The following is a 14,773-nucleotide window of genomic DNA, read 5'->3' as shown; positions in this document are numbered from 1 at the left end:
TGTTGAGTTTCACGTCTGTTGTCTCTGCAGTGTAGAATGATAGTTATGAAAACTATATGCGTTATACCTCAACTTTTCCAGTTCAATAAATTCTAATCCATCGCATCTAAAGTAGTTTTTTGTGTGTGTCAAGAGCAATTTCTGACAAAATACTCAGCTGTGGATATTTTCTTAATTGGAATTATTTGTTGCAGAGAAACCCAGTGATGGTATGCATTAGGCTTTTAAACCACTAGAGAGGAGAGCTTTCCGACAACAAAAATTGACATATGAAGACTTTCATCGTTGTAACACAAACTGCGGGAGCAACAGAAATGTTCAGCTATGAAAGTGTAATCACACAAACAGGCGGTAGACTGTAAATTTATTTGGTATCCCAGCAAGAGCAATTTGGTTATTAGGACTGGATGTGCTTGATGAAAATGTAAGAAAATCCGGACTGTTGGTTATCCACCCAAAACATCTATAGTTGCAACACGTGTGGTAAGTGAAAGGAAAAAAAAAAACAGCTTAAAACCAACAACAAAGACAAACTAGACAATGTTAGGTCATACTGATTAGTAATAGTGTTGTTTTTTCTGTCAGAGCATTAACATCCGGATTTTGGGGTACGTAAAGCATTTATAACAGTTAAATCCCCACAGTGGGATGAGCTGCTTATGGCCACCCATGCAGATCCACATTCAAAATCTTCCACTGCAAGTTAAATCTGCAGCCTTATACTTGATTCTCGGCAAAATGATTGGAAAATAAAATTACACATTTCTACATTTAACCGAAAAAAAAAAAGAGTTCAAACACGTGGTTTCATGTGGTAATTCTCTCTGAGGATCGTTTTAGGTTCACTTAGAGCTTAGAATGGAAGATGTTTAACTCAGGACAATCAGTGACTTTGTATCCTCTCCAGAAAATACGTTTTTTTGTTGTTGTTGACATGCATCACCGCCCACCCAGTGACCCGTCTCGCCTGCGGGTGAAACGGCTCCCCCTGCAGGCCGCTTGCTGCAAGTGCGGCGCTCTGATCCGCACAGCAACACAACCGCCATCTTTGGCCGACGGACTGGTGCGCCGAGGCAGAGTTGTGGGTCGAAACTGGGTCAGGCGTCTGAAAAAAGCCGAAGACTTTTTGGAAATCTCCCGTCGGAAGCCTTCCGGGGTGTGTGTTGGTCAGTGAGCGCCAAGCCACGCCGTGCTGCCGTCGTGGGGTCCAATGTGTTTGATCGCTCGGCCAGCCCGTACGCAGTTTTATTTTGTCGGTCCCGGTTGACGCGGACGGCGGTCCTCTGTAAATAAACAACCAGCGGCGGAGCTGAAAGCCAGGTGAGATAAACAGCCAGAGCTAAACGTGGAAACTAAACTTGCTCACGTCGGCTGGTTTCATTAACTAGCGGCAACTCGCTAATGGTAGACAGCTTAACCCCAACGTGGTTAGTCGTTAAGCTGACTATAGATCGGTGTTTTTTTGTGCCGTGTTAAACGTCAGTATCTCGACATTTTTGCGCATTTGTTTTAGTGTAAGCCGTTTTCAGCCATCGTTTCGGGGGAGAGCAAGTGATAAAATGTTAGTTTGACATCCGTGTTAGTTGTTGAAATGGAGGGAGGCGTGACCTATGAGCGCAAATGTTTTCATTGTGAGCGAGTCAATCTGGGTCCGCACCATTCACCCTCCGGCGCAGCTGGCGGCGCGCTGAGTGGCGCTGTGATCTCCGTCCAGCACCTGGGGCGGAAAGTGGTATCTGGGCTGGCATGATAGGTTATAAAAATTGACATACCAGTTATAAAAGGTGGCATATCTCCGATTTATTTTGTATTTTTATTCCTATTTTTTCCTCATTTTCTTTTTGATCCGCCGTATATATGAAGATACACTGTATATAACTGATGCACCTTTTCCTACTTTTGACACCTTATTCTGACTATTGACTATTGAGCTGATGGGACAAGTGAATTTCTCCAACGTGAGATAAATAAAGCCTCTTATATTATCTTATCTTATCAGAGGCCACTTTGCAATAGAAGATGTGACTGTCTGCCTCTGGATCTGCATGGTTGGATGAATGCATCGCTGCCCTGAGCAGCATTCCTAAGCAGCTCATCCCACTGTGGGAATTTAACAACTTTTAAATGTTTTACGTAGGCAAACATCCGCATGTTAATGCTGTGACAAAAAGAAAAAGTGATTTTTTTTTTCAAGCTGTATACAAACGAAATTTTGTTCTGTACGCACTTTGTGCATTCAAAATGACAATAAAGCTATCTATCTATCTATCTATCTATCTATCTATCTATCTATCTATCTATCTATCTATCTATCTATCTATCTATCTATCTATCTATCTATCTATCTATCTATCTATCTATCTATCTATCTATCTATCTATCTATCTATCTATCTATCTAAAAAGGAAAACGCTTTTACTAATTAGTATAACCCAACATTGTCAGATTTTCTGTTATGCCTTTGATATTTTTGGCCATATGTCACTTTTTAAAACTGGCATGCCAGATACCACTTTCTGTCTCCCGGTCACGGTTTAAGGTGGTCCATCAGTGGAGAATTGAGTCGAATAGAAATCTCCTTTACTGTCCCACCGCGGGGAGCTTCAGGCGTACCGGCGGAAAAGTGAAAGGCAAACTGATACTGCAGATACTGCGCACACACAAGGGTCAAATGTGCAACAGACCACGTGTATATTTGTGCTTAAAAAAACAGCAATAGACTGTTTACAGAAAATAAAAATAAAAAAACTGTGAAAAGCAGGTCCAGACCAGTAGCCTTTCACACCTTGATCTTCCGCAGCTCCTTCCTCACCTGAAGTTTTGAAAGCGACAGGAAGTGGAGGGTGTTGGTGGTGGCCGAGAGCTGAGAAGTTCTGCCCAGTGTCCACAGAATTGCTGCCTGACATAATCGTGTCTTTCATAGCATTTGCAGGATTTTTAACCAACTGTTAACCGGTCTCTGGGGTGCAGGGTTGCTGATACAATCATTACGTTCTTCCAAAGGTCTGGGCTCCTTTTTAAACTTCCCCGTTTTTCCTTTCCCAGAATGAAACGAGGTTTCCAAGAGAACGAGCAAGAGGAAGGAGGAGGCCCCAGCTGGGGGCGTCAGAAGACCATCAAATGGTCCGACGAGCAGGGAGAGGAGAGAGAACAGGAGGAGGAGGAGGAGGAGGGAGCCAGCTGGGAGTGTTTGCCGCAGGAGATCCTGCTTCACATTTTCCAGTTTCTCCCACTGCTGGACAGGGCTTATGCTTCTCAGGTATCCTAAAAGCACAGATTACATGTGCATGCATCTCTTTGTAAAGCTGTGTAAAATAGCAATGTGGGGCATCACATTCAAATGGATTATTATTATTCTTATTATTAGTAGTAGTATAACAGGGCCTTGCAAAAGTATTGTTTCTCCTTAAACTCTTTCACATTTTGGCAAGTTGTGACCATAAACATCAAGGTATTTTATTGCATCCTAACAACTGCTTCCCTCTATTTCTCCAATACCCCTTAATAACTTAGAGGGCATCACATCAGGAAGTGATCTTTTTTGTAAATAGAGCTGTATTATTTAATCCCAGTCTGAATCCAGCTCTTCTGTAAAAGCCTCAGGGGGTTTGAATATGTTGGAACATGTCAGGGCGCGCTGTTCAGGCCATCCTCTGAAGATGGGGAACGCATGGTACGACCCATGTTGATGTCTAAACCTATTCAGATATGAACTCTGTGTCTAAACTGAGAAACAGAGAAAAAAGAGAGCATTGATTAGGGATGTAGCCACTTTGGCCACTGTAACTCTGGAGGAGCTGCAGAGATCCACTGGAAAAGACTCGAGACTGGGGTGGAGGGTCCACCTTTCTAGCAGGACAGGAACCCTCAATGTACAGCCAGAGCAGCCAAGGAGGGCTTTTAATTGAAGAGGTTGCGTTTGTAATGAGGAATGGCCAAAAACTTCGCTGACTAGATGTGGGAAGCCGGTAGAGACACACCCTGAAAGACTTGCAACAGTAACTGTAGCAAGTCTACAGTTTTCTTACATTAAAAAATGTACAGTTTTTTTTTTCATTGAGTGCCAATCATTCATCACCAGCCAGCGGCACGTATTCTGCCTGAATACGACGAGCCATTAAGGACGGCTGGCGGGTGTAGTCATGCCGCCACGCCCTGATTTACTGAAGGCTTGGCAGCAAAGACAGATGATTAAGCATGTCTGGTCATTTATGGCTGAGCAGACGCGCTTTACGAGGTGCTTTAAGATCACAATCTGCCCACGCTTGCAGCGGGTGTTTTCTTCCTTCCAACAAGGGTGCCGTTTTTGTCACATTACCGCGTATTAAAAGGAAAGGACCATCTGTTAAAGCTCCGCTGAGTCTGCTGTGTACCTTCTGCAGGTGTGCCGAGGCTGGAATCAGGCCTTCCACATGCCCGAGCTGTGGCGCTGCTTCGAGTTCGAGCTGAACCAGCCGGCCAGCTCCTACCTGAAGGCCACGCACCCGGAGCTCATCAAGCAGATCATCAAGAAGCACTCCAACCACCTCCAGTACGTCAGCTTCAAGGTGAGCCAGGTGGAGGGTTTCTTGTGAGAACGCGGGCCTCACTGTTAGACCTGCATCTCCTGTGTGGACAGAGGCTTTAAGCTCTGCGTGTCGGTGCAGGTGGACAGCAGCAGAGAGTCGGCAGAGGCAGCGTGTGACATCCTCTCTCAGCTGGTGAACTGCTCTCTGAAGACTCTGGGGCTCATATCCACGGCCAGGCCCAGCTTCATGGAGATGCCCAAGGTAGGCCTGCAGGGCGGCGAGTGGATGAGACGGGGCAGCTCTGATGGAGGCCGTGCGCCCGGCTATGTTTTCTGTAACGGCTCATCTCTGAGAGTACGTCACACCCTGAACTATTATAGGCTTCACCGAGCTTTTACACTGGACTGATTTACGAGAAGGTGAAAAGTTCAGCAACTTCGATTCGCTTCGCAGGTAGAGCCTTGTCATGAGAAACTTTACACTCCGTTCGTAACAGGATGCGGTTGGTTTGTTGGCTGCGTCCGTGTTCAATCCGTCCATCAGTCAGGCTTCACACGTGGAGCCCTCCTAATGCAAAACACACGCCGACTCTTAATTATACTTAATTATACTAATTTAAAATGATTTTGTGCAGAAGGCAAGCTGGCCTTGACCGTTCATTATAATGTTGCTTATGTAGCATCAGGGGTGTGCCTGCAGCTAAGGTACTAACACCGGGGAAAAGTAATAAAAATTTAAATCAGCAAATAGGAAGAGACTTTAATGTAGTTTAGGATGAAAACGCTAACCCGACCTTAGCCAGATTGATGTCGCTCTGCCTAGCTTCACTCACATCCATCTGGGACCTCGCCCATTGAAAGTGATTTCTCCAACCCATTTTATTGTCCAGCCAATCAGGACGCAGGGCTGGAGTTTCATAGATGTGACGTAGTGGAGAAGCGACCGTGAAAAAAAACAATGGCGGCTCGCATCGAGGAAGCAAGCGTTAACATTGATGCTGCTATTTCTTCCGTGTTGTCCAATCTACCTAATATTGTTTCATTAAAAGAACATCAGAGAACGGCTCTGAAGGCTTTAGCTGGTGGAAACCATGTTTTCGCCCTTCTCCCGACCGGATTTGGCAAGTTTTGAGCGGTTAGCGGTTAGCGCGAACCATGTTAGGAGGCCTTTAGTCCTCGACGCAGTCGGCCCGGGATCGATTCGGACCCGCGGCGCTTTGCCGCCTGTCTTCCCCCCTCTTCATGTCAGCTCACTGTCAATAAAACGCGTGCCACTAGAGCCGCAAACACATAAAAAAAAATAAAAAAAAGTTTAGTTTTTTCCTGTGTCGCTCTCATCAGCATCACGGGTTGGCTTCGGTGTGAGTGGTTGAAATAGCACGTCGATAAAGATGACAGACAAGTGGCTTATCCAATCATATGCAAGGATTTTTGATAAGGCCCAGTCTTCAATAAAGGCAATTCCTATGGAGAGGTCCCAGATGGATGTGAGTGGAGCTAGGCGGATCGACATACATCTGGCTAGTGTCAGGTTATGAAAACGCTGGAAAAGAATGTAAAAAAACAAAAAAACAAAAAGAAAAATCGCTAAGCCCTAACAGCTTCAATATTTAATACTGAAAAACGCCTTTTAAGAATAAGAGTTAAGAATATGAATGAAACTACAAATATAATAATAACACTTTTAAAATATGTATGAAAGAAATTGAATAAAACAAGAATAGCTTCACGTAGACGTCGGACTGACTTGGTAAATGTTTAGTTGGGTTTTAAAAGCACCAGAACTCTCAGATGATCGTCGTTATCCATGGTTGAAATCACTTTTTACTAAATCGCTGCAGACGGGGGGTAAAGGTAGATTTGCTCTCTGGTGTTGGGTATCGGGCCTAACCGGAGGAGTTTATAGCGTATCGGTGGGGTTGATGGTTGAGCAGACTTGGCAGCGTCGTGATGAGGAGCCTGTCCTGCTCAGTGGTTCTGAAGGCAGAACTGAGTCGAAAGGGAAAGTTCAGTCGTTCCTTGGGGAGCAGGCGGAGACGCACCGGTAAGGTGACAGATCAGAATCATGGAGCAGCCCATTGATCTGCTCCATTTGGTTCACTGAATTAATTAAAACTAAGGATAAAGCAGAGAGTTTGATGCACTCCTCTGAGTTAGTTAAAAACAGATAAAGTTTAGATTCATACATTGTGTAACTGTCATTTTCGGTTGAATGAAAAACCTTTTCTATCAAAGAACCTAACAGAACCTGTTTGTTTGTTTTTCATCGTCCCTAAAAAAACCCAAACAGAATCAGTCAAAATCCCGCCTTGAAAGGCTTCGGTTGAGGCGGTGCTGAGCGTTAGGTGAGGATCCTCTCCGGATGCTTTCCTTGGGAGGACTTTTCCCACTTCTAGATGCCTCGGAGCAGACCCTCGCTGGAGAAAACTTAATCTCACAGTTAGCTTGGATAGACCGTGGAGCAGGGAGCAGGAGGGAGCGAGCTCTGGTCGCCTCCCCAACCTGGTCCTGGATAAACTCTCTAATATGGACTTCAATTAATCACCGTGGGGATGAGCTTATTTCATGGTTTCAGGCATCGCTGTATAATTCATAGAACCTAAAACAAATAAAGGTCCTGATGTGATCTTTTTGTTTCAGATTCCCAATTAGTCGCTGAATATCACTTTCATCCAATCATCATCAGCCCTCAGTCTGCTTCTCTTTGATCTGCTCTCCTCTCTTCTCTTTAGGTGTTAGTTTATTTTCAGTTCAGTTCTGCTTTTTCTAATTTTACTTGACTTTTTTTTTTAATCCCGACCCGCAGACGTTTGCTCCATCTCGTTCCCCCTTTCTCTCTCCACCCTCTTCCTGTCTGGTCACTATCAAAGAAAGGCCACCTGAGCCAAAAACATATGGAAATAAAAGATTTTTGTATATTTTGTGTGTAGAAAATAAAACCAGAAAAGCATGAAGTCCTCCTCCTGGTTTTGTAATTGTAGGATTTTTTTTTATGCACCAGCACCACCTTGGTGTTAAAGCCAGTTTTGGTACAGTCATAATTCATTTGTGCCACCCTCGTCAGCGCGGTTTGGGCCGTTAAAAGCCTCTCTTTCTCCTCCTCCCTCCAACAGTCTCACTTCATCTCCGCACTGACGGTGGTTTTTGTCAACTCCAAATCCTTGTCCTCACTGAAGATCGACGACACGCCCGTGGACGACCCCTCGCTCAAAGTCCTGGTGGCCAACAACAGCGACACGCTCAAGCTGCTGAAAATGAGCAGCTGCCCTCACGTTTCCCCTGCAGGTACGAACACAGCACGTCATTCACAGTAAGGCTAGCTAGCTGCTTGTTCTGGACAACCTCTGTGTTGTTTACGACGATAAAATTCAGCTACGTTATTTATGTTGTATTTACAATAAAGGTCAACCTGAGGTGTTCTTCAGTATAAACAAACAGATTTAGTTACGTGCAGTCCGGAAAATTCCAGTTATGTTTAATTTGATATAGTTTGGTTGCGACCGCAGACGCCGACCTCGTGTTTACTTTGTTTTCTGGAAATTGTCACAAGAATGGGCACAAAGTTTTCTATTGGATTACCTGAAGGAGACGATTCACAAAAATACCAAACCGCTGCTCGAAAGAAATAAATTAATTATGCGGGAAAAACATAATTTATTACTAATAAATAATATAGATGGCGTTTTGTTCTTGCATATAGTGCCTCGCAAAAAAGTTATATCCCTTCAGTTTTATCCCCGTTTGTCACGTTACAACCAAAAACTTCAGGAGCTAGAACAGTTAAAAAAAAGATCTTCTCATTGTGAAGTGGGATCAAACAGATTTATGTTTTTTTAACATTTTGTTATAAATTAAAGTCTGGCTCCTTAGTATTCGGCCTCCTGGAGTCAATACTGTGTAGCAACACCTTTAGCTGAGTGTATAGCTGGGCTTTCACTGAGCCATTTAATATGTGAATATACTTTCATCATGGCTCTGGCCGTGTGTTCAGGGTAGTTATCCTTTTTAAATCGACTTTTGCAGGTTGTCTTTCAGGATCTTTTTTTTTTCTTTTGGCTGCATCCTTCTTTCCATCAACTCTGACCACCTTCCCGCTTGCTGCTAAATAATAGAACCCACACCGTACAGGGGGGTGGCGCGTTAACGCTTGCATGTACCCTAAAAAATCCGCTGTCGTTTTCCTTCTAGTTTACAAATCACATTAAAATACGTTGGACGTTGTGGTTTTAATGCGACAAAATGTGCAAAAGCTCAAGTTGTATGAACGCTGTTATCAAGGCACCACTCACTCTGCTTGCAGGCATCATGTGCGTGGCCGACCAGTGCCACGGCCTGAGGGAGCTGGCCCTGAACTACCACCTGCTGAGCGACGAACTCCTCATCGCGCTCTCCTCGGAGAAGCACGTCCACCTGGAGCACCTCCGCATCGACGTGGTGAGCGAGAACCCGGGCCAGCAGTTCCACAGCATCAAGAAGAGCAGCTGGGACGCCATGGTGCGCCACTCCCCCAAATTCAACCTGGTCATGTACTTCTACCTCTACGAGGAGGAGTTCGACCCTTTCTTCCGCGACGAAATCCCCGTCACGCACCTGTACTTCGGCCGCTCCGTCAGCAAGGACGTGCTGGGCCGCGTCGGCCTCACCTGCCCCCGCCTGGTGGAGCTGGTGGTGTGCGCCAACGGGCTGCGGCCCCTCGACGAGGAGCTGATCCGCATCGCGCAGGGCTGCACGCAGCTGTCCGCCATCGGCCTCGGGGAGTGCGAGGTGTCCTGCAGCGCCTTCGTGGAGTTTGTGAAAATGTGCGGCGACAGACTGAAGCAGCTGTCCATCATGGAGGAAGTGCTGGTCCCGGATCAGCGCTACGAGCTGGACGACATCCACTGGGAGGTGTCGAAGCATCTGGGCCGTGTCTGGTTCCCTGACATGATGCCCACGTGGTAGAGAGCCGGGGGATGGTGGAGTTCGTTCGGTTTTCCTGTACAGATCCCTAATTTTTTAACACAATGGCGTTTCTCTGAGATTTTTTTTGATCGACTTTGTCTTTAATTTGATGTAGCATTTATCAAAAACACCAACTCGCAGATGGACGTATGTCTTTTAATCACTTCTTCTCATTTGGCGTTTTCCTCCGGAGAGCCTACAGGCAGGGGCGGTTCTAGACAGGGGCCAACAGGGGCCCATGCCCCAGTAGAAATGGTCCTGGCCCCTATTATGGCCCCTGTACTAAAGACATAACATTAAATACACATCTTCTAATTATTTGCAATGGCAAAGAAACCACAACTTATTGGTTACTTTGACCAATTTTATTTTTTACCTATACAGTTTTACTCCAAGAAGGATTTAAAAAATTAAGATGTTTCACGTTTAGCTTTAGCCGTATGGAGCTGGGGGCAAAGTTTTCAACTGCTAGATCAGGGGTCTGAAACCTGCAGCTCCAGAGCCACAAGTTGCTCACTTAATATTATTACACAGTTAAATATCGCCATTTTATTGTTTCATTTTTTTTTTTTTTGTTCTGTGCCCCATGAAAAAACACTGGCCCCACCTTGGCCCCCCTGGTAAATTTGGTCTAGAACCGCCACTGCCTACAGGCTAACGGGTGTGTCTGGGATGTGTGACAGATATTTTCTGCGTATACGAACATCCGGTGAACATCTTTGCCTTATAAGGGCACGGGTACGATCCTTTTAATAAAAGGAAGTAAGTTCGCAGCGATGAGCGCTACTAAAACAAGCGTCGTTGTTGTCGTCACGCTAAATGCACAGTGTGCTAGTTTATCACAAAGGTGAATGGAGCACACGCGTTAGAGGGGGGAGATCAGCATTATAAGCTAGGATGTTTCTGGTCAATCACTGCGTAAATTGTTGTGGAAGGGGTCTTTTTTTTTATTTGTGTGATTGTCTACATGTAATTGCTCACTGGTCTTTGTAAAGAGGCCGTGTCCTTTTGTGAGCCAGACAATAGACGCTGTAGCTGGATTCCGTCTTGAAATCATATGTTTTTGTTGCTTTTGACCTTTTTCATGTCTCCGCGCTTCATGATCATTTTTGTGTTGTTCTTCTATCCGTGTGGAAAAGCCACAGGATGAGCCTGTCTCCTGTTTATAGCACTAACTGGCCGGCCATGATGATCGTGTAAATATCTCTAAGTTTTGAACTCGTTTTGTTTCATTCACCATAAACTGTAATCTCTGTACCGTCTGACCGGCGGTTCAGAACCTGTTGAAACTGTAAAGAAAGAAGTGTTAGTATTTAAAAACAAATACAGACATTATTATGCAGTGTACTTGCACATATAATGTAGAACTTTAATGCACTTTTCCCTCTAATGAAGGTTCCACACTTGGCAAGCTTTTGCAGCTGAATGTTGTTGTTTTTTTCAGTTGTCAGAAACTCAGTATGTAACCTTTATTTAGAAGACTTTCATTTTTAACATTTCAAGTTAAATCAGTAAAACTGTTTATTTTTATTATACAAGAATAAAACCCTTTTCACGAGAAAAAACCTGCCTAACAACACAATCATATAATGTGCTAGTATAATAAACAAATGTATACCCAAGAAGAATTAACTATATATGTTTTTTTTTTTTGTGTATGTGCGTTATAATACCTAATGTTGTTTAATATTGTTAAAGGAAGTAAAAACAAAAGATTGTATTATGAATCCTTGATGAGATTTATGGAGGCTGTTAAACTCCAGAGAGAAATATATTTGCACACAAATCCTGGTGATGTAATAATTTTTATTTATATGCATTAAGAAAATATGCAGAAATCTTGTGGGTTTGAGAAACGATGAGAACAAGAGAAAGATGTGCTTATTTTTGTAAGAAGTAAAAATGTATTAAACCGTTGAGTTACAAATATAAAGTCATTGAATTATGTCCAATAAAGCCATTATCTGCACAATGGGATATTTCTCGAGTGCATGAGAAAAATAGTTTAATTACTTGCACAGTCCCCCTTTTTAAATTAAACGGAGCTGTCCCACACAGGGCTTTAAAGAAAAAGATAAATGCGTAAATCCTGATCCGAATGAAATTTTTGCATCCACTCTACATTTAACAGAACATGTGAAAACGTCATTATTATGTTAAATGGTCTTACATTTGCAAAAACCTTAAACTCAATATCCTGGTGCTCGGTTATCCCTACATCCCTCTTTCTTTACGTTTATTTGAAGACCTAATCTTTTCCTGGCATACTTTCAAATTATTCTTGTTCTGTGATTGTAAATATACGCCATCTGCTGGTTAGTGTGGTTAACTGCAGCTATGATTACCTGTATGAAGATGATTGTTGTAATCTCTAAGCATTTTGGGTTCCAGTTTTATTTTGTCTTAATAAAGCTGCTTTAATAAACTGAGATTTATTTGAAAGCCACTTGTATGGGGTAAGAGAGCTTTCTAAATAGATTTGTACATAAAAGGATAGTTGTGTCCATATCAGTCAGAAGTTGTGCATAACAAACATTTGTAAACTCATAATAATTTAAATCACATTCAAAAGATACAACATACGGTTTAAATAGTTACAACTTCAATAACTAATAAATACAAATTTCAAGTTTAAATTTGTGCTTTACTCTTTATGAACACAAACAGCAGCGGCTGCTTGAGAATACGGATTTTTTCTTTGAGAATACGAATTCACAACAGTGGTCTGACGTCACGGTTTCCAAGGCTGGTTAATGGAGCACAGAGTGCGAAGATAGGAGCCGCGCATGCGCTCTTCAGACTGACCGTCTCTGAATGCACCGCGGCTGCAGATTCATTCCAGACAGCGCAGAGCTCACAGTGGTAAGTTAAACACTCCCTTTTCTGCTGCTGTTGTTTAAAAGTACGTTTTCAGATCGTTTGAGGCGAGAACATTATACTTTTAAGCTTCCCTACGTGGCCTGTTTACAGAGTTAGTGCATCATTTTAATAAAAAGTCCGACGTTGAGCGTCTGTGCCAACTGGTAGGTTTTTTAAGATTGACAGCCTATTTCCTACTTTTATCTTTAAAAAACAACAACATTGAGGATGGTATTAAACATGTGATCACGTTGAAATTGTGACTATTTATCTGTAAAGAATTAAAATGAAAACATAATTTTTATAACAGTAAAGGGAGTAGGGTTAAGCTACTTTGTTGCACCTACTAACCTTCACAGCATTGTTCATTAAGGAAAAGTTATTTCTGTCTGCCCACCTTTACAATGATTAATCTATAAATTATGTGCAGTTAGTTCAGTTCATTCTTTCAGTGAAATGGTAGAAATACCAGAGAAGGGAAGCCATTTGTTACATTTACTACTATATTAATCTGCATGTTAACCACATATAGTTTTATGGTGTTAAAAGGTGAGAATTGAAAAAACAATTATGGTAACATTTGGCATTTTTTTTATTTACAGTAAGAAACAGAAACAAAAAATGTGAGGATAAACACTTCTGTGCCGATCCTCCAAATATTTTTTAATGAAGGGGACCTGAAACCAGCCTTCAGGCTAAACAGGGCCACCATCATCCTCCTCCTTCAGCTGCTGCCCATCCAGAAGGTCCATGGACGGCCACAGGAGATAGAGGTGCTGGTGACCCTCTGCTGGCTGGCCTGTGGTGCATCCTATAGGGAAACAGCTAAGCAGTAAGACCTCTTACCTTCTTGTCCTTAAATAGAGCCAACAATGACACACAATTGATACATAGATTATATAAATTGGATAGAAGATTAAGACAGATCAGCATATTACCTAAATTACAAGTTAATTTTATATTTGGTACAGGTCAAGGGGAGGCACGCTACAACAGACACCACGCCAAGGCTGATAAACATCGTTGAGCGCGCCTTTGGTGATCTGAAGACACGGTGGTGTTCCATCTTCTTCAGGGTGCTGGAGGTCCGCCTGACGTTTGCCCCAAAAGTAATCGCCGCCTGCTGCATCCTTCACAATATTTGTATAGAGGCAGGGGACCAGCTAGATGAGGAGGACGAGGAGGTTGACCCAGAGGAGGATGACCATGCTGAAGACAGGAAGCTGCTCCAGCTGGCTGCATGTTTAAGTGAACATGACTACACCTGACCTAATGTAGATCAGTTCTAGTCATGTACACGTGCTGCTTCATTTAATTTTTTTCACTACCTGGAAAAATACATAAAATAATCAGTAAATTAATTTCCATTCCAACTATTTTTAATTGTATGTTTGTAGGTGTTGTCTAGAATAGAAGTTATTTCATTGTTTTAAACCACGTTAGTAACTGTTAATTTGTTGAATATGTTACACCTTCATTCTGTTCCAAAGTTAAAACATTTGTCTAAAATAAATATCTGTATTTTTTCATATATTGTTACTATTGTTTTCTTTCCCTCTTTCTTCTCTCGATTCTTCGTGTCCTCACTCAGAGGAAACTCACTTAGATAGGAAAAACATTTATAGAATTTATTTATAGATTTATTTATAGATTTTATATTAGGGCTGGACGATATAGAAAAAAGCATATTGATAAAAAAATGCATATTGATCGATAGATAATTATCAAAAAGATTTAAAACCTGGCTCTTATAATATTGCTAAATGACTTACTTTTAATATATCACACACAAACACTCAATCCCAATTTAATTCTTATTTAACCAACATTTTTAATTATAACTGATTTTTTTTAAATGAAAAATGACTTAACTTAAGAGACCTGGGTGATGTTATTAAATACTGACAAAGAATAAACTAAAGTGACCAGCGCTGTTAGAGAAAAACTTGCAGCCCGAAACTTTTTTATCGCGGATCATGAGTGGCGAGTAATTGTTTGAAGCCAGGTTTTTCATGTCCATCACTATGAAGCACGTTACTGCATGCGTGATGTCCTTACGCCGCCAGGACGCTTTGTCATTTTATCACAAAGAACGGAGCCCAGTAGCTGCTATACCTGCTTTGTTTTGGAAGAACTTCCAGAAGATTCCTAAGAAGAAGACGCGGAGCCGCGCGGGGATAAAACAGCTCGCGCTGCTGCGGTAGTGAGCGGCTTACGTGATGAAACAAGTTGGTTGCGTTACCAGACTTTGTTTTTACCGGTTCCTTGCAAATTTTACAGTTCACTGTGGTTTATTTCAGTCAGGCTGGCGAACTAGTAAAACCCCGTTTTGGGACAATTTCCTCCGCCGCTCCTTGCTGCGACATATTCACATGCTCTGTGTTGTGGTTTGAGAGGGCGGCGCTTTGTGACGGCGTGCCTGGGTCCGCGATTACGATTGGTCGAGAGGAAGCAGTGACTGCAGCA

At 42.8% G+C, this 14,773-nt stretch overlaps 1 protein-coding gene across 1 annotated transcript; it reads left to right on the top strand.

The window, feature by feature from the left end:
- The first annotated feature begins 1,022 nt into the window (after positions 1–1,022).
- On the top strand, positions 1,023–9,742 carry LOC105933794 (F-box/LRR-repeat protein 3). Its single transcript, XM_012873488.3, has 6 exons — positions 1,023–1,320; positions 3,046–3,259; positions 4,383–4,547; positions 4,647–4,769; positions 7,621–7,792; positions 8,808–9,742. The coding sequence occupies exons 2-6, from the start codon at positions 3,047–3,049 to the stop codon at positions 9,446–9,448; spliced, it is 1,314 nt and encodes a 437-aa protein (XP_012728942.2). The 5' UTR covers positions 1,023–1,320; position 3,046; the 3' UTR covers positions 9,449–9,742.
- The last annotated feature ends 5,031 nt before the right edge of the window (positions 9,743–14,773 follow it).

Source organism: Fundulus heteroclitus, chromosome 4 (genome assembly GCF_011125445.2).
Source record: "Fundulus heteroclitus isolate FHET01 chromosome 4, MU-UCD_Fhet_4.1, whole genome shotgun sequence".
Lineage (NCBI taxonomy): Eukaryota > Metazoa > Chordata > Actinopteri > Cyprinodontiformes > Fundulidae > Fundulus > Fundulus heteroclitus.
This window is presented reverse-complemented; position numbering and strand designations above follow the sequence as displayed.

Bases quoted from the DNA above. Each gene is read 5' to 3' on its own strand.
- LOC105933794 (XM_012873488.3), top strand. From the start codon at position 3,047: ATGAAACGAGGTTTCCAAGAGAACGAGCAAGAGGAAGGAGGAGGCCCC. The intron at 3,260-4,382 runs GTATCCTAAAAG...TACCTTCTGCAG, and splicing joins ACAGGGCTTATGCTTCTCAG to GTGTGCCGAGGCTGGAATCA. The intron at 7,793-8,807 runs GTACGAACACAG...CTCTGCTTGCAG, and splicing joins CCCTCACGTTTCCCCTGCAG to GCATCATGTGCGTGGCCGAC.